General features: G+C 45.9%; 1 protein-coding gene across 5 annotated transcripts in view; it reads right to left on the bottom strand.

The window, feature by feature from the left end:
* Nucleotides 1-1,655: 1,655 nt before the first annotated feature.
* AIFM3 (AIF family member 3) overlaps nt 1,656-18,453 on the bottom strand; it is a 49,837-nt gene continuing 33,039 nt past the window's right edge. For 3 of the 5 annotated variants that reach the window (XM_081174881.1, XM_081174882.1, XM_081174884.1), the window contains 12 exons: nt 17,923-18,014; nt 16,064-16,194; nt 14,397-14,512; nt 12,392-12,463; nt 10,775-10,838; nt 9,468-9,544; nt 9,246-9,363; nt 7,649-7,747; nt 7,403-7,478; nt 5,447-5,551; nt 4,092-4,112; nt 1,656-3,079 (listed from right to left, as the gene is read on the bottom strand). In XM_081174881.1, coding sequence (XP_081031007.1) covers nt 3,040-3,079; nt 4,092-4,112; nt 5,447-5,551; nt 7,403-7,478; nt 7,649-7,747; nt 9,246-9,363; nt 9,468-9,544; nt 10,775-10,838; nt 12,392-12,463; nt 14,397-14,512; nt 16,064-16,194; nt 17,923-18,014 — 1,011 coding nt within the window. In that variant the 3' untranslated portion in view covers nt 1,656-3,039. The remainder of the gene's footprint in view (nt 3,080-4,091; nt 4,113-5,446; nt 5,552-7,402; nt 7,479-7,648; nt 7,748-9,245; nt 9,364-9,467; nt 9,545-10,774; nt 10,839-12,391; nt 12,464-14,396; nt 14,513-16,063; nt 16,195-17,922; nt 18,015-18,453) is intronic. The other 2 variants (XM_081174883.1, XM_081174885.1) reach the window with 1 other exon arrangement.

Genomic DNA, 18,453 nt, shown 5'->3' with positions numbered 1-18,453 from the left:
CTGGTAATAAAAACAGCACAGCCATTTCCTTTAAAAAAACAACAACAGGCATTTTCCCCCAGAGAACTGCATCGCAAAAAATTCAGAGAGGTGCAACGTTGGAAGAAGATCTGTGTGTCATTTTATAAAGTGTTTTGGGATGTGAGATTTATGTTCACATCAAAAAGCAAACTGAAGGGGGGGGGACCCACACTCTCCCTATAGGAAATAATTCAGAAAGCTTTTCCCTGCCGCCCCCCCCCCCCAGCATTAAATAACAGGGAAAGACATTTGCCCTGGTTAAATCAGGCAGAATTTAAAGGCAGAAGAACAGGGCAAGTAAAAAGAAAGGTACCGTATTTTTTGCTCTATAAGACTCACTTTTCCCTCCTAAAAAGTAAGGGGAAATGCGTGTGCGTCTTATGGAGCGAATGCAGGCTGCGCGGCTATCCCAGAAGCCAGAACAGCAAGAGGGATTGCTGCTTTCACTGCGCAGCGATCCCTCTTGCTGTTCTGGCTTCTGAGATTCAGAATATTTTTTTTCTTGTTTTCCTCCTCCAAAAACTAGGTGCGTCTTGTGGTCTGGTGCGTCTTATGGAGCAAAAAAATACGGTAGCAACCCTAGGAGGGGGCTATTTTTGGCCAAAGCATCCACACACAATCCAGAGCAGTTATCACACAAGCCTTGTGGTTTAATACATGAGTTTATTAATAACCTAGGAGGGTGGGGGAAGAGGGCAAAACATGAGATGGCTAATTTATTTTGCATGACATCCTGTGGCAAAGCGAGTGAAACACAAGCGAATGTGGGCAGTTGAAACACAGGGCGGGCAAAATCCAGTCAGCATTTCTTTTCACCCTTCAGAAAACACCCGCATGAACTCAACAGGTGCTTCCTGTTCCTCCAGCCCCACAGCGCCAAAAACAAAACAAAAAACCCCATCACAGTGGCAGAATTTCTGCCTGCAAGCATTTCTAAAGCACCCCCAAGCCTCTGTCAGGAAGGTGGAAGATGGCAGGCCTATGATTGGCAACCCTGTTAGTGGCGAGGAACATCAAAGTCTGGCAAGGGGCTAGTCCTGTTAGAGGAGGAGCTTCGGCTACAACTTCACCAGGGGACTGGTGCTTGGGGAGAGAAATTTAGCATGTTCCAGCCACACAAAGAGAAGCTGGAGTTTCAGGTTTCAAAGTGTTTCCACTTTAGTGTTGACACCCATGACGGCCCTCTCATTTCTGTTGTGACGTTCTCCTTCACCGCCCCTGAGTTGCAAGGAAATGGTGGCTGCTGGTTCCTAGAAAATACAGCTGATTGTCCTGAATTAGGAAATTGCATTCCAGGGAGCTGGGCTAAGTTCCCTTCCAGCTCTACAATTCTAGGGTTCGATGGGCTGGATTATTAGGAGAGATGCAGCCTGCCTCCATCACCCTCAGGTCCCCTTGTCCCTTGATGAGCAAGGTGATAACTCAGGGATTTGTTTTGCCCGTTGCAAAAAAGAAAATCGACACCCCGTGCCGAGGAGAAGAGACAGTTCTGCAGTCTGAATAAACCATGCCAGAGGAACACGTGCATTAGTGCATTGCAGAATTTATTCTGGCGTACTAATTTATTCTGCAGAATTTATTCTGGCGTACTAATCTGGCGTACCAAGGCTGCTGACTGTTCCCCTCACTCTGGCACTCTTTCAAGCACATCTTGGCAATCCTTAGGGGCTAGAAACCTGGTTAAGGCAAAACAAAAGGAAAGAAAAAGTTGCAGTGATCTGGAAGCTGGGTCCTGTGCCTCTTCTACATTCCGGAAGAAAGGCAGAGAGCGGGCACAGCTAGGCTTGGCAAGAGAGGGCTTGCTGCAGGGGAAGGAAATGTGGGGGGAAACATGGATCCCACTAAGGATAGGTGAATCTGTCCATTTCAGTTCCTCATTTTCCAGTCTTGAGTGGAGTTAACCATATCTCCACACCACAAGTGGTTGTGTTGCTGTTCCTTAAGTCCTTGTGAAAATTTGCCAGCATTTTCACGCAACGTTCTATTCTGCAATTTTGCTTCATGCGTCCGGTTTTTGCAAAGATTTATGTGTTTGGTTTTTGCAACACAGTGCATTCTTGTGTGTTATTTCCTCTAATATATATGTATGTTTATGCACAGTTATGGATTTATGTGCTTGACCAGAGAACTGCATTGCAAAATTCAGAGATGGGCAAATTTTGAAAGATGGCTGTGGTTCGGTTCACCTGCCGTTTTCAGAATGTGCCAATTGGGTATGTTCGCCTTGAAACATGAACTGAATCAGACACCCCCCCCCCCAATCCCTATGCAAAAGACCAACAGATCTTTGGCACAGCAGGCTTGGGCAAAGCTGTTCCAAAGGGAACATAGAAAGGTGAGCCAATCCTCCATATTAGTTTCCCTTTGATCACTGCTCTCTCTCTCTCTCTCTCTCTCTCTCTCTCTCTCTCTCTCTCTCACACACACACACACACACACACACACACACAGGTTTGTGGCTTGCATAAAGGAAGACGGCTTAACGGGCCTGCAGGAAGTGCCTTAAGGATGTGGTTCAAAAGAACCGCAGCAGCAATGGAGTAGACTGGAAGGGCGGTTGGAATGTGGGCGGCGAGCAGCGCAGCCAGCCACTGTGGGATGCGGCCAACACCAATCCGTGGAGATTTCTCCCTGTAGAAAGGGAAGTCTTTGAGGTCCACCAGCTCTCCACTCTGCTCCCAAGCAAGCGTGCAGGTGTGACCCACATTTTCCTCTCCCCCACCCCACGGCTCCGCTGACTTCACGGCACTTATCTGACTTGGCCCTAGATAGCCGCGGCAACTCAATGAACCCCTAAGTGGCCCCTTTTCCTTCCGGTTGCTCCAGGGAGAGGGTGTGTTTAAGCCACTCTGAGGCTACAGAAGTTGATCTCAGCATGAATGGGGCCCTTGGAAGGCGTAGGAAGAGAATGGTTATGGAAACAGTGCCAGGTTTGTCAAAGTCACTGGAGAAAGGTGTGTGGCATCTTGCCCTTGGTGACTGCAGGGTCTGTAGGAAGCCAAGTGATTTCTGGGGATGTTAGGAGCCCTTTCCGGTTAGCCAGGACATGTCTCCAGTTCTACAGGAAAGACAAAACCAACAAACAAAGCAGGATTATTGTAGGAATACTTCCTCAACTCCCAAACCAGCTACACAAACCCTGGAGTGGAGGAAGGCAATGTTTTTGAAGCTGACTGAAAGCACAAAGAGCAAAGAATCATAGAAATAGAACTGTCGAGTTGGAAGGTGTGGGAAATTGCAGTCAAACATAACTACACACGAGCGCTAGTTAGTGCATGAAGGGGTTAAGATCACAGAGTTCTGTTCCTAGACTCAGCTAGGTCATGACCCCTCTCTTCCATGAGGGAGGAAGTAAAGCTGTTTTCTCTTCCTTTCTCTCACTTCTCTTCCAGCCATGGACCAGGGCGGACATGTCTGAACTTGATCCAAGTTCAGACAGCATATCTGAAACTATATTGTGTATTTTGTGCCCAAAAGTAACTTGGGTGCTGCAAGGAACAATGCATGAATCAGACCTTTGGATTTAGTAAGTAAAGCTTTTAAACTTACTTAAGAGTGTGTGGTCTGTTCATTGCTATAGAGGTAGAGGGAGGGGCAAGAGTTTTAAGGCAGATGAATCAGGATAAGCAAAAGGGTTTAACAACCTATAATCCACACTCTGCTGCTGCAGAGTGTTTTAAAGTTCCTCTCCAGTGAAAGAGAGTCCACCACCTTCTGATGTCATCCGTTTCATTGTCCAACGGCTCTTAGTGCCAGAAAGTTCCTACTAATATATCATTGGATCAAATTCATCTATTTTATGAATTAAACCAAATAGTTTTAATTGAATCTTGAATGAACATGCACTTAATCCTTACCATTTTGAATCCAAACTGCTGTTGTGAATAATTCTTTTTATAGGGCATGGTAGGGGGCACTGGGGGTGAGCTTGTCGAAGCAAGGGAGCAGCGATCCCCAAAAGTTTGAAAACCACTGATTTAAACAGATTAAAAAGCGAAAGTTGGTTTGGGGGAAGAGAACAACTCCCCCAAACTAGCAAGCTGAAGAGACACTGACTAAAATATACCTACTTGCCATAGCGGATGAAGAGCCTTAAATTGCAGCAGTGAAGAAAGAGAAAGAAAAAGAAAGTAAGAAAGGAGAGAAGAAGAGACTCAATATTTGCTACCAGTGGGACTGACCAGCTTCACAGCTCACACTCAGGACTACATATTCTTCCTCAGTTCTAAAAAATTTAAAGCCCTGCACAGAGCTAGTCCACTTCTCTGGCTTCCCTCTACAACCGTAATGGCTAGAAACTTGGCTTTGTTTTTCAAATGGAAATTATCAACATTATAGGCCAAATTCTGAGCTTATAAAATTGATAATCTCTGCTTCCACTTTAAAAGTTTTGCAGGATACATATTGGTGGGGGGGGTGTTTCCCCAAAGTTTATTCAATAACCGTTGCTCACAGGAAGCATAGCTGTCAAGCGTCCCTTATTTGGCGGGACAGTCCCGCCCATGTCCCGCTGCTGTCCCTTATTGATGATGTCCCTTAAATTTCCCAGGTTTCAAAGGAAGCAACTCCTCTCCCTCCCTCCCTGCCGGCCAGGGAGGAGGGAGGCTCCAACTGTGCTGCTTGGCTGTGTTGCTCACCCAATAAGGAGTCTAAGAACGACTGGGGGGTGGAACTTGCATGCCTTGTGCCGATCAAATCGGCCGCGTTGCTGGGGACTCGCCTTTGCTCAGCGCTTCCCAGCGGAGAGGTGACGTGGTTTTCCTTGCTGCATCCCCTTTACTGGGTTGCTGAGCTATGGGAACCACCGCTTGAGGCTTCGTTTGGCTGCTGGTTGACTAAAATCCCTTATTTTGGCTGCTGATCCCTTATTTTCGAGGCTGCCGGTCCCTTATTTTCAAATCTGTAAGTTGACAGCTATGACAGGAAGTTGCTCACACCTCTTCCTACTGGAAAATCAGCTAACCTAGCTCCTGATTTTTCACTCAGTGCTGGCCCAATGCTGATCAAGGAAGTGAGCTCCCCCCACCCAATATCACTACATTGATTTCCTTGGGGGGGGGGTGGATTCACCTGCCTCACAAGTGGGAAATGGACGAGAGCTCTGCCAGAAAAGAAAAACAAAGAAGCGGCAGGTAAACTTTTTGTCTGATACTCACAAGCTTGAGGACTAGAACCTTGCGTTTAAAATGAATGACAAGATCCACCAGATCTGTACCCTCACATTATGCTCTGTTTGTGGGGCAGTTGTGGGACACAGACAGCCCAGACCAGATTGATGCCCTTTAAAACTTGGGGGTGGAGCAGCAGTTGAAACCCCCTTTTACATTTTGGGCTGTCAATCAACTTTGCAATGAGGAAAGTAAGGAAACCAACCAGTGGGTGCTTTGAGGGAAAGGTCGGTCTCAAACCGGCGGTTGCAACTTACTCCACATCTCTTTTCCGGATGGCCCTGCCAGCTCCCATGACATCTGCAACCTTGGAGACCAGAGGGTCGTAGTTCATGCTTGCCACGGCAAGCACCTCTTCATTCCTGCAACAAAAGATCCGAGGATTTGGAGGCTGACGGAGGAGAGGTTGAGATCATAGAATCCCTGACAGATGGCCACCCAGCCTCTCCTTAAAATCTCCAATGAAGGGGGACAAACAGAAGAAGACGCCTTCACCCCGGTATGGCTCCCTTTTATCACATACACAGCCCAACAAGACAATGACAACAATCCACCAACAGCATACAAATCAATCTGGCTAACCTGATCCAAAACACCCACCCACCCCACTCACACACGAAAACAAAGACCGCCACAGCCAATCACAAACAAACAAGGCCAACCCCAACCTCTCTCACCACCAAAGGAACACAAGTGAACAGCAGAGAACCTGCACAAGCAACGCTGACACCAAACCCTGCATACATTAAGCAAAATAGAAACATCGTCACCCGACCCCCACCCCCACCCATCTTCCACCCCTCTCCCCCTTTTCTTCCTAATGTCTCAACAAATTAAACTGATTTGTAAAAATGTTACATGGAAAAAATACAAGAGAGAGACATTACACATACTTCTGTAAATCAAGAAAATCTTTAATAAAAATACAAAAAAAAATCTCCAATGAAGGAGAGCCTTCTGAGGGAGTCCATTCCACTGCTGAACAGTTCTTACCATCAGAAAGGTCTTCCTAATTGCCAGTGTGAGGTATAGGGGGCGCTAGGGGCTCTAGCCCCCTCAATACTTTGAATCAGGGAACCCAGCCCTCCCAATATTGAGGGGGCTGACATCCTCTGTCACTGTTTGGTGCCCTCTGTGCACCCCAGCCTCCACCTGGGAGCCAGGAGAGAGCTGGGATGAGCAAGGGTGAAGATTGTCCTCCGTATGTCCCACCCCCCGTGATGCCACCCCCCATATGCCATGGGGAGAAGGAGGTCCAGCGGCAAAGCTAAGCTCTGAGCTCCGCCCCCTTCTCCTCACATGACATAAGGTGGGGAGGTGGAGCATGCGATGGTTCCGCCTCCATCTCCCCGCCACACGATCCACTAGGGTGGATGTGTCACGCGACATCACATGACGTGTCATGTGATGTGCGCCCCCCCCCCCAATGTGGGAGGCAAGCTGGCACCTTTGTTCCTAATGTTCAGTTCAGGGGTAGGCAAACTAAGGCCCAATCGCCTTCTCAATCTGGCCCACGGACAGTCCGGGAATCAGCGTGTTTTTACATGAGTAGAATGTGTCCTTTTATTTAAAATGCATCTCTGGGTTATTTGTGGGGCATAGGAATTTGCTCATATTTTTTTCCAAAATATAGTCCAGCCCACCACATGGTCTGAGGGGTGGTGGACAGGCCCACAGCTGAAAAAGGTTGCTGACCCCTGTTGGAGTCTCCTTTCTTGTCATTTGAATCCATTGGTCCTACTCCCTGGAAAAGCAAAAAACAAGCTTTCTCCATATGACAGCCCTTCAGATATTTGAAGATGGCTCTCAGTCTTCTCTTTTCCGGGCTAAACCTACCCAACTCGCTCAGCCGTTCCTCATAAGGCTTGGTTTCCAAACCCTTTGATCATCTTGGTCACTCTTATCAAGACACACTCCAATTTGTCAATATTTTTCTGAAACTAGGGTTCCCAGAACTGGACACAAGACTCCAGCTAGGGTCTCACCTGGGCAGAACAGAGCAGTACTATTACTTCCCTTGATCTGGACGTTAGATTTCTGTTGATGCAACCTAGAACTGCATTAGCTTTTTCCCCCGCTGCATCACACTGCTGACTCATGTTGCAGATGCACGGAATGCCATTAAGTGGAGCACAGCCAGCACTTTTTGCAAATGCCCATCCTCACTTAACATGGGTGCAGTTGCATCTTTGGAAAGACAAAGCAGCACTTACTTGGTGTAAAACGCCACAAACTTCAGTTCATCCAAGTCCCCCTGAATGATGACATCATCAAACCCCTCTCCATGGCCTGGGAAATGAAAAGAGAAATAACATTGATTTATTGCAAGGGTGAGGAACTTGTACAACCGCCCTAGCAATGACAGCCAATGGCCAGGGATAGATCTTCCTCCAAAGTCTTGCAGAGAAGAAGACTTGGCCTTGCTCTTACCGTCAGAACTGGGTGGGCCATTCACTCACCTGCATAGCGGATGCTCTTGCCAAACATGGCTGTCCACAGATAAGGGACTGTGCTGATTTCGGTCCCATGTGCCAACATGTTCAGTGCGGCAATGCGTCCTGGAATGTGGAGGAAGAGCACATTGCCCAATGCTCCATGCAGTTGATATCTACAGCACCAGCCACCCAGCAATCCAGCTCTCCCTGATTCCTCTAACCAGCTGTGTAGATCCTCCTGGAATCTGAAATCACCCTCTCTTTTAGGGGTGGTTTAGGCCAGCTGTTAGTCTTGGACTTTGCTATTTTAACCATGGGTAACTTGTCATTTTGCATTTCTTAGTACAGAAAGTAGTGATCTGATGTGCGCCCTCCGACAGGCTGCAATGCACTGCGAGTTCCGAGAATTAGACGATGCCTTGATGGATCGAATCGTCTGCGGGGTCCGGGACATCCGTCTGCAACGGTGTCTCCTCACCAAGCCAGACCTCACGCTGCAGAAAGCCACTGAGGAGGCCATGGCCTCAGAAGCTGCTGAACTCTCCGCCCAGGAAATCCGCAAGGCCAGTAGCCCGTATTTAAAAGACTATGTTCACTGGACAAACTGCACATGTAAAGCTGTTTCGTGAATAGGGTCAATTAATATGCTTATGTGCCTTACTGAAACCAATAAGAGTATTGCTGTATGTAATGGAACCACTATGATTGTAACTAATGCCTTATCTCGGTGGGGAGGGGTGTTATGTATTGAAGTTCTCACCCTGGCCACCAGGAGTATCATGTATATAGTTTTCACTCAGGTCCACGTCAGTTACTTTAGGCGGGGAAACCCTGGGTTGTTGTTGCTACAATGTTGACAGCCGGCTGCGTATAAAAGCAGGCCGGCTGAGCTGTTTGCTGTTCAGTTCTGTTCCAGCATACAAATAAAGAGCTGCTTTGGAGAAATCACTGCGTCGTCTGCTATGTCCACCCACTATCTAACATTTCCTATTCTAATTAATTAAAGAGGGTTCTGGAAGCTTCTCTGTGTGAAAGAAACAAGCAGAAGGTTCGTGATGTCTGGGTTATCCCTTCAGAGAAGCTGAGTACAGCTGGTTTAAACTGGTTCTCTTATCTCTTTCTGTCAAGGTTATGATGACTATAAAAATAAGGATAGAAGAAGCCTGGGTTTCACTTTCTCTTTCTATCTCTCTTCCTTCTGGTGTGGTCTTCTGTACATAGTATGCTTAGTGGTAAGGTTTAGACTTATTATTAGTTATTTTAAGTTTAAGTTAAGTCTGCTGCAACTGGATTTCTTATGGACAGGGCCAATCCTGAATGTATTGGATTTGCGACCATTATGCTCATTTGCCTTCAGTAGCAATAAAGCTCTGCTGGATGAAATACAACTGCCTCTGGTCTATTTTTTGGGAATCTTGCAACACGTTTAAGTTTTTACTCTGCTAACTATATGTTGGAATCTGCTCTGAATCAATACTGAGTAGAATTGAATGACACAACTACGTATTTCTCATCTTTTAATTTCCACCGGTTGCTATAAACGTTCTCTCTGCTTTGTATTCGTTATAAAATGACAAATTTAAATGACAAAAGAAGAAACAAGAAACTGAGCGTCACCCACCGTGCATGTGAGCCATCTGCCAATGAGGGATGTTCACCTTCTTGTTGTTCCTCAGCACCAGTGGAAAGGCAACAGCGTCACCGGCTGCAAAAACTCCTGGGATGTTGGTCTGCATCATCTGGAAGGGAGGCGGAAAGAACCTTGTGGGTTGACGGCACATCTGTTGCGTATACCAGAGCACTCGCACTGGGCTCCAGCCTGCCTTCCGTGCCCCGGTTTTACCTTGTTCACCACGATGAAACCTTTGGAGTCCACGTTAATGCCACTCTGCTTCAAGAAGCCCGTCGCTGGGGTTGCACCTGCCCAGAAAGGGAGACAGGAATGTTGTCAGTGGGAGGGCTGTGCCTAAGCAACTTCTCCATAGAATCACAGAATTCTAGAGCCGGTAGGGACTCTCTGAATCACCTAGTCCAGGGGTCAGCAAACTTTTTCAGCAGGGGGCCGGTCCACTGTCCCTCAGACCTTGTGGGGGGTCAGACTATATTTTTTGGGGGTGGGAATGAACAAATTCCTATGCCCCACAAATAACCCAGAGATGCATTTTAAATAAAAGCACACATTCTACTCATGTAAAAACAAGCTGATTCCCAGACCGTCCGTGGGCCAGAAGGGGATTGGGCCGGATCCAGCCCCCGGGCCTTAGTTTGCCTACCCATAATAATAATAATAATAATAATAATAATAATAATAATAATAATAAATTTTATTTATATCCCACCCTCCCCAGCCGAAGCCGGGCTCAGGGCGGCTAACAACAATCAAATAATCAAACAATCAAACAGTAAAATAGTCACACAATCTAAAAATATTTCATTATAAAAATTAATTAAATCAAATTGACCTAGTCCAACCCACGGGAATATGCAGCTGTCCCAAACGGGAATCGAACTTGCAGCTTTGGCAAGATCAGCACCATGCTCTAATTAACTGAGCTATCCAGGCTGACATGAGCACCACCGGCCTGGCCCTAAGTCCCAGAGTCTGACCGCCCCCTGTCTCCAACATCAGTTCTCGGCTTCTTGGCCAAAACCAGGCATCTTGACTGTACTCTTTTCAGCACCTGCTTAAAAAAAACAACCAACATCTAGGCAAACCTACCCAGACATGTAGAATATTGCTGTATATTTTCATCTGCTTTTAGTTTATTGCTGGTTTTATTTTTTTGAATGTTTTTACTGATCATTTTATCATTTTCTTCCTTTTGCAAACCGCTTTGAGGCGTTGTTGTCGCCATTTTACAATCCGGCGGAATATGAATTTTATGAAATAGATAAGCAACCTAGTTGATTGGGAATTTACAGCAGCGGTGCGCCAAAATTTCCTGCTGTGTTCCCCACTCCGGCCATTCTCCATCAATGAATGAGAAAGGGAAATGCGAAAGTGTTTTGTTGCAAAAGATATCATTGCAATGGATGCTCCACAGGTAGGGTTCATAGCAGCCCATGATGCGCACGCGCGCACACACACACACACACACATACCCCGATATGAAGGATTCCAGAGAAGTAAAGTTTTGCATGGCCACCTACCTATGCCTATGACGCAGACATCGGCTCGGAGGACTTTGCCACTTTTCAATACAACCTCCTTTAGCTTCAAGGGAGAGAGAAAAAAGTAGGAAATGGTAGTAATTGGAAAGACGAGCTGCAGCCCGTTTTGCCCAGATCTTAACCCTTTTATTTCATTCACAGGGTAGTCCACCCCACACTGCGAAACCAGGAAATAAAGAATGGAAAAGTTGTCCAATGAACCATTCCCCAACCTGGTGCCCTCCAAGTGTTTTGAATGCATGGCTGTGTAGTGCTGATGGGAGTTGTAGTCCAAAACCTTTGGAGGGTGCCAGGTTGGGAAGGCTGCTGTAGGTTATACCATTCGTGGGTCTAGTGAGAAATGTGGCTGTACCTGCACTAGGACTGGGCGATATCAGTTGATTGGCTGTCATCAGTTTAAAAGGGAAACCTGTCCAGCAGTAGTTGTGGTGGTGTAGGAGAGTGTGGTCAGAGAGATAGAGATAGAAAGGTCTTCCTATTTGCCTTAAGGTGCAGCCAGGTACCCTGTTTGATTGTATGAATTGCTCGTTAATTATAGCCTATATATATACCGTATTTTTCGCCCTATAGGACGCACTTTTTCCCCTCCAAAAATGAAGGGGAAATGTGTGTGCGTCCTATGGGGTGAATGCAGCCTTTCGCTGAAGCCTGGAGAGCGAGAGGGGTCGGTGCGCACAGACCCCTCTTGCTCTCCAGGCTTCAGGAAGCTACCCCCCCCCCCAGCCCGGCAAGCTCCCAGAGCAATGCCGAAGCTGAGCGCAGCTTCGGCATCCCTCTGGGACCCTTTCTGGGGGCTGGGGTCAGGGGAAGCTTGGGCTTCCCCCGCCCCCAGCCGCGCAAGCTCCCAGAGCGATGCCGAAGCTGGGCACAGCTTCGGCATCGCTCTGGGACCCGTTCTGGGGGCTGGGGAGGCTCGGGCTTCCCCCGCCCCAGCCCCACGCCTGGGGGGGGGAGAATAATTTTTTCCCCTTTATTCCCCCCCCCCCAAATCTAGGTGCGTCCTATGGGCCGGTGCGTCCTATAGGGCGAAAAATACGGTATATCTCACAATAAATATACTGCGCTGAAGAACCTGGAACTCTGAGCATTTCTGCTAAAGCGCTGCAAAGAATTTGTGACAGCCTCCACCATTCCTCCTCTACCCCATCCCTAACTTAAAGGAAGCAGGGTCTTCATGCAACAGCTGGCTCACCCACTGTGTGAGAAGCCCCCCTCCCCAATCTCTGCAGCTAACCCTTGCTGCAGTTGGATTGGCTGCCCACCGGCCGCTCTGCAAAATGCTGAGCGTGACGACACCATTACGTTTCTATGTATATAGGAAGAAAAAAGAAGACCTCCACAAGCAAACTTAGACAGCAGTGCCTACACAATCTCTCTCTTTCCCCCCCCCCCATCCCAGTCACAGACTCTCAAGGAGTGCCGTACACTACACCTCTCAGCCCCGTTGCTGCATGGGACTAGATTCTTTCTAGATCAATGCAAGGCATAGAATCGCCTTCCCATCAACCCCAGCAGGCCAAGAAGCACAGAATGACAAAGGCAAAGACCTTGGAAATCCAACAGATGGTGCTCAAAGGTCATTGCACACAAACCTACCTTGCCCTCCTGTTCCCGCAGTTCCGAGACTTCTGTCTGCATGTAGAATTTCACCCGATTGTTTTCAAACATCTGTCCAAGAGAAAGGAAGCAAGACAGACAGAGAGAGAGAGAGAGAGAGAGAGAGAGAGAGAGAAGGAGAGGGAGGGGGAAGATTATACATTAGCTCTGTGCTGGTGCTCTTAAGCATAGGATTTTCTTTTTAAAGATAAATGGCCAGCAGTTGGGGCCCCTATCCAGATCGGAACCCTAGCATGGCAGATGGAGGGATTTTAACCATTCACACAACTATGGTCACATAGTGGCAGCAAATCACACAGTTACATAAAATTGCTGCCCGCCCCAACAGATCAGGACTACAGTGGGAAACAAAGGGTTAAAGCCCTCTTCCCTGCATATTTTAATTATGGGCTCTCCTTCCTTGGAGGTTTTTAAACAGATGTGGGGGGGGGGCATCTGTCAGAGATTATCTAACTGTGATTCCTGCATTGCATGGAGTTGGATTAATGACCTTGAGGGTTCCTTCCAACTCCACAAATATGTGATTCTATATTTGAATAATTTGTGTAGCTAACTGGTTTTATGCCTTGTTAATATATTTATTGCTTCTATACTTTGTATACCACTTAGAAGTCTATTTTGGGGCATTAAGAAGTATACAAAATAATAAATAGTTGCTTTTCACTGTATTTACTGATTACGTTATTGTTTTATTCTCTATGTCAACCACACAGATGTTGTTTTTTTTACAATCAAGTTGTGTGGATGTGAGCTCAGTCTGTAAAGTAGAAGATATTCCAAGTCTGTTTTGATGTTTATATGCATGACTGCATACAAGACTTAACAACTGTACATGCATGTGTCCTGGAAGACAACACTTTATGCTTAGTAATTGGTTTTAAATAAAATCAGAAGTTTGTAATAAATAAAAAGTATCTGTCAGGGAACTGCCATCAGAGGGAAGAGGAGAGGAAAGTCGCTCCAGTGATGCAGGGGAGGGAACTAGCAAGGAGAGAGAGAGGGTTCCCACGGGGGAAAGAAATCCAGGGGACACCAGGGAGAAAGGGGAAGCCGAGAGCAAGGCGGAGGGGAGGCTCCGAGACTCTTCCAGTGAAATCAGCGGAGAGAGCACAGGACCTCCGCTTGGTGCGCCCACGCTGCGCAGAAGGCTTCCACGCAGGGAATCTAGGCGGAGACTTGGAGTCAAACAACTCCTATGTTGGCGCAAATTTAGGTCCCGCCCACTGACGGATGCTGCCAGTGACTAAGACAGTCGCGTTTCAAGGGCTGTCAACCGGGGAAAGTTTTAGCTACACGGCTAGCTTGGAGCAGTTTGCAGTTTACGCACAAGCAACCCCAATTCCCATTACAGTAGCATGTAAATATTACAGAATAAAATTAAATAAAGATAATAAAATAATCATAAATTCCCCCTATACTAGATTCTATAATGGATCCTCGAATTATCAAACAGTTGGTCAAAACTTCCCTTCCTCACAGACATTCTTCAAAAAGAGGGCCACAGTCAGCCTGAATAGCTCAGTTGGCCAAAGAATAGTTCTGATAATGCCGGTTTGATCCCTGCATGGGACAGCTACATATTCCTGCCTTGAAGGTGGTTGGACATTATTATTATTATTATTATTATTATTATTATTATTATTATTATTATACCCTGCCCATCTGAGTTTCCCCAGCCACACTGGGTGACTTACAGCATATCTAAAAACATAATAAAAACATCAAGCCTTAAAAAAGTTCCCTAAATAGGGCTGCCTTCAGATGTCTTCTAAAAGTCAGATAGTTGCTTATTTCCTTGACATATGAATGGAATCTCCAAGAATGGAAGATTTGAGATTGGGAGATAGTTGGCCGTATCGGCCGGGTCCAAAGATGTATTATTATTTTTAAGAAGTGGTTTAATAACCACTCAGGGTCCCTTCCACCTTTACGACTCTATGATTCTAGGAGCTCTCACAGGTTAACTTTCCGTATCTGTTGCTACCTTCATGATGGCTCGGCCAACCTTCTCCCCAAAGAACTTCTTGAAGGGAACTTCCTCCAGCTCCACCACAGAGACGGAATGCGCCTTCTCCGTGAGGTAAGCAGCAACTTCCATGCCTGGGAAACAGAAACGAGAAAAAGTAAAACTTTCCATGGAGGAAACCATGTCAAGGAATGCACTTCCCGAAACAATGACGTGAAGTGCAACTATCCATTGAAAATTCTCACTTCCCTGAATTTTACGATGCAGTTCTTCAACTATGCATACGCAAAGCATATACAGTGGTACCTCGGGTTAAGTACTTAATTCGTTCTGGAGGTCCGTTCTTAAGCTGAAACTGTTCTTAACCTGAAGCACCACTTTAGCTAATGAGGCCTCCTGCTGCTGCCGCGCCGCCGGAGCCTGATTTCTGTTCTCATCCTGAAGCAAAGTTCTTAACCTGAAGCACTATTTCTGGGTTAGCAGATTCTGTAAGCTGAAGCATATGTAACCTGAAGCGTATGTAACCCGAGGTACCACTGTATTAAGGGAAAGCATGAAAGAAATGCATATATTTGTGAAAATATAATACTAACATGCTTTACATATGGAGATATTGTTTCGCAAAACAAAAAACACCCATATATATTACACCAAATTGTGTAGGAGAATAAGCAGGAGAAAGTGCAATAAAAACGCCAATGAATTTTCACGAGGACTTGAAATAATAATGGTGATAATCCACAGTCAGGTCTATAAATGTATTAAACTGGATTTAAGAACCAATACAATTAGTGGTTAGAGTGTGTGGACTAGGGTTCGATTCCCACCTCACCCCGCCACAGTTTAAAACACCTAAAAGCAGCACATTTTATGCTATAGGGACCAACAGGTTATGTTCCAACAGCTACAAGAAATATGAAAAGCCCTAGTCAAAAATGTAGTAGAAAAAAGACAGTCATGGAACCGAGAAATTGCGCAAAACAAATGAAATACCGTGAAAATCCCTGAAAGGAGAAGTAATCGACTAGAAATATTATTTTATGGAAATAAACTAAATAATAAAAATCAAAAAGTTTAAGGAAAAAATTAGAAAAACCTAAAATTGAACGAAGCCTTACCCTGTTTCACTGAACTATTCAGTTTCCTCAGAAGGCAATAGAAAAATCATAAACCTTAAATGACCAAAATTCAAAAAAAAGGCAATAGAACTCCCAAAAATTCTGAAGTATTATAATTCTAGCTCGACCTAGCTGAAGCAAAGCGCAGTAATAAAGGATTGAGGACTCAAAGGTACAGTTTCTAATCCTGAATTTACAAAAAAGGGGTAAAGACTGATCTTTAACATCAGCAGTAACATCTAGACCATGGGAGCATTTCTAAAACTTGTCTAAAACTTGCCATTTAGGTTTTCAAACCCTTTTTTGTAAATTCGGTTTGTAGCCGGCATCCCATTAAGGCTTTGTTCAATTTTAGGTTTTTCTATTTTTTTCCTTAAACTTTTTGATTTTTATTATTTTGTTTATTTCCATAAGATAAAATTTCTAGTCGATTACTTCTCGTTTCAGGGATTTTCACGGCAATTCATTTGTTTTGTGCAACTAGTCAAAAATGTAGGCAGGCCAAGCCTTATCCCGGGTACGTAAATTCTTTGATCTGACAGTCCTTCCTTGCAGAGAGAGACTCACCCAGGAAAGAGGCTCCGACAACCACGGCGTTCTTGCTGGTGGCCAGCTTCACCACTCGGTTGGCGTCCTCCACCGTCCGGATGTTAAAAACGTTCTCCACTTCCTTGCCTTTGCAGCTAAGGGTTTTGGGCCTGGAAAGATGGAACGGCAGAGCAAGACTGTAGCCAAAACAGAATTCTACAAGATCAAAGTCTGGCAGACGTCCAGATTTTATAATGTGGATATCGATCACAGAAAAAACATCCTCAAAATACTCAGCCACTCCAAGGTGGCCCCAAAGTACTGGTCGTTCCACATAGGTAGAGCACTTGCTTGGAATGCAGAAGGTCCAGTTGCAACCCCTAATGGCATCTCCAGGTAGGGCTGGGAAAGACTCCAAGCCTGAAACGCTTGACGGCTGCTGCTGCCAGTCAGTGTGGACAATACTGAGCTACATGGGCCAATGATCTAAGTACCATATTTTTCGCTCTATAAGACACACCAGACCACAAGACGCACCTAGGTTTTTTTTTGTTTTTTGTTTTTTTAAAAGTACTTAATTTAATGATCAATGTTACAGCATGATCAACACCAAAGTGGATCACAAGGAATAGTTCGGTGAAACAGTGATGTTCAGTTGTCAGGTATCCGGAGAGCAGAGTTCATGATCATTGGGGGGCGCACTTTCAAACACCCCAGCTTTTCTCATGGCCTCAAACACCTAGTTTTTGGAGGAGGAAAACAAGAAAAAAAATATTCTGAATGTCAGAAGCCAGAACAGCAAGAGGAATTGCTGCACAGTGAAAGCAGCAATCCCTCTTGCTGTTCTAGCTTCTGGGATAGCTGTGCAGCCTGCATTCGCTCCATAAGAAGCACACACATTTCCCCTTACTTTTTAGGAGGGAAAAAGTGAGTCTTATATAGCAAAAAATACGGTAAATTCAACAAGTTAAAAGCTATACAAGAGCCCCTGTTTGTTTCACAGTAATTTTGAATTGTATTAACTGCCGACCTTGTATTCAACCTTGGGACAATCCCTTGGCAAGATGCCTTATCCAAAGCTTTAATGAGAAAAAATACAGCGCCACTGGCAAACGGGTCCAGAGAAGGCTGTTTTCTCCCTGAGATGCTGCTGCTGCAAACTTTTGGCATCTTTTCCAGAGCAAAAAATATGGTATATGGCAGTCTCATGCTTTCTTGTGCTGCATTCAATGCATCACGGAAAGAGAGCTCACAACCAATGTGCTGTTAATGGTTAGAGTGCTGGACTGGGAGAGCAGGGTTCGAATCCCCTCTCAAGTCACGAAGCTCACTGGGTGACCTTGGGCCAGTCACCATCTCTTAGCCTAACCTACTTGAAGGAGCGTCTCCACCCCCATCGTTCAGCCCCAGACACTGAGGTCCTCCTCTGAGGGTCTTCTGGCGGATCCCTCACAGCAAGAAGTGAAGTTACAGGGAACCAGGCCTTCTCGGTAGTGGCACCCACCCTGTGGAACGCCCTCCCATCAGATGTCAAGGAAATAAACAACTATCTGACCTTTAGAAGACATCTGAAGGCAGTCCTGTATCGGGAAGTTTTTAATGTTTGATGTTTTATTGTGTTTTAATATTTTGTTTGTAGCCACCCAGAGTGGCTGGGGAAACCCAGCCAGATGGGTGGGGTATAAATAATAAATTATGATTATGATTATTATTACCTCACAGGGTTGTTGTGAGGATGGAATGCGGGGAGAAGAACTATATACACCACCTTGAGGCCTTGGGAGATAAAGGTAGTATATAAATGAAGTAAATAATACATAATAAATTAATAACCATCCATGACCTTTCTCTTAAGGTCAAAACTTTGGGTGCCGCAAAACTTCCTGCTCGTCACTTACGTGCTCCCAGTGGCAAGTAGCAGTTTGTTATACTCCATTTTAAACCCGTCCTTGAATATGGCTGTCTTGTTCTTGACGTCCACAGCCACCACCTGAAACAATTTCCAAAGAATCATTCAACGGAACATCTTAAGGAACATCCAAAAGCGTAATAAACTAAGGACCAGTGGCGTAGCGTGGGTTGTCAGCACCCGGGGCAAGGCAAGTAATTTGCGCCCCCTAACCCGTGGATTTGCCTAACCCCCAGATGTTGCGCCCGGTGTGGCCGGCCCCCCCTGCACCCCCCATGCTACGCCACTGCTAAGGACCAAACGTTTGCAGAATGTCCTGGGTTCAATTCCCACCAGCATCTCTAGCGTTAGGGTTGGGAGAGTCCTCCACCTGAAAGAACCCTGGAAGGGTTGCTGCCGGCCAGTGTAAACAACACTGAGCTAGATGGAAGCAATGGTTTTACACAGTATGAGGCAGCTCCCAAGGAAAGCTGAGAATTCAAACTGGGAGTATAGAATATCACTGATGCAAAACTTCCAC

The sequence above is a fragment of the Podarcis bocagei genome (assembly GCF_964188305.1).
Source record: "Podarcis bocagei genome assembly, chromosome: 16".
NCBI classification, from domain to species: domain Eukaryota; kingdom Metazoa; phylum Chordata; class Lepidosauria; order Squamata; family Lacertidae; genus Podarcis; species Podarcis bocagei.
Note: the sequence above shows the minus strand (reverse complement) of the source record. Positions and strands in the feature narration are given on the sequence as shown.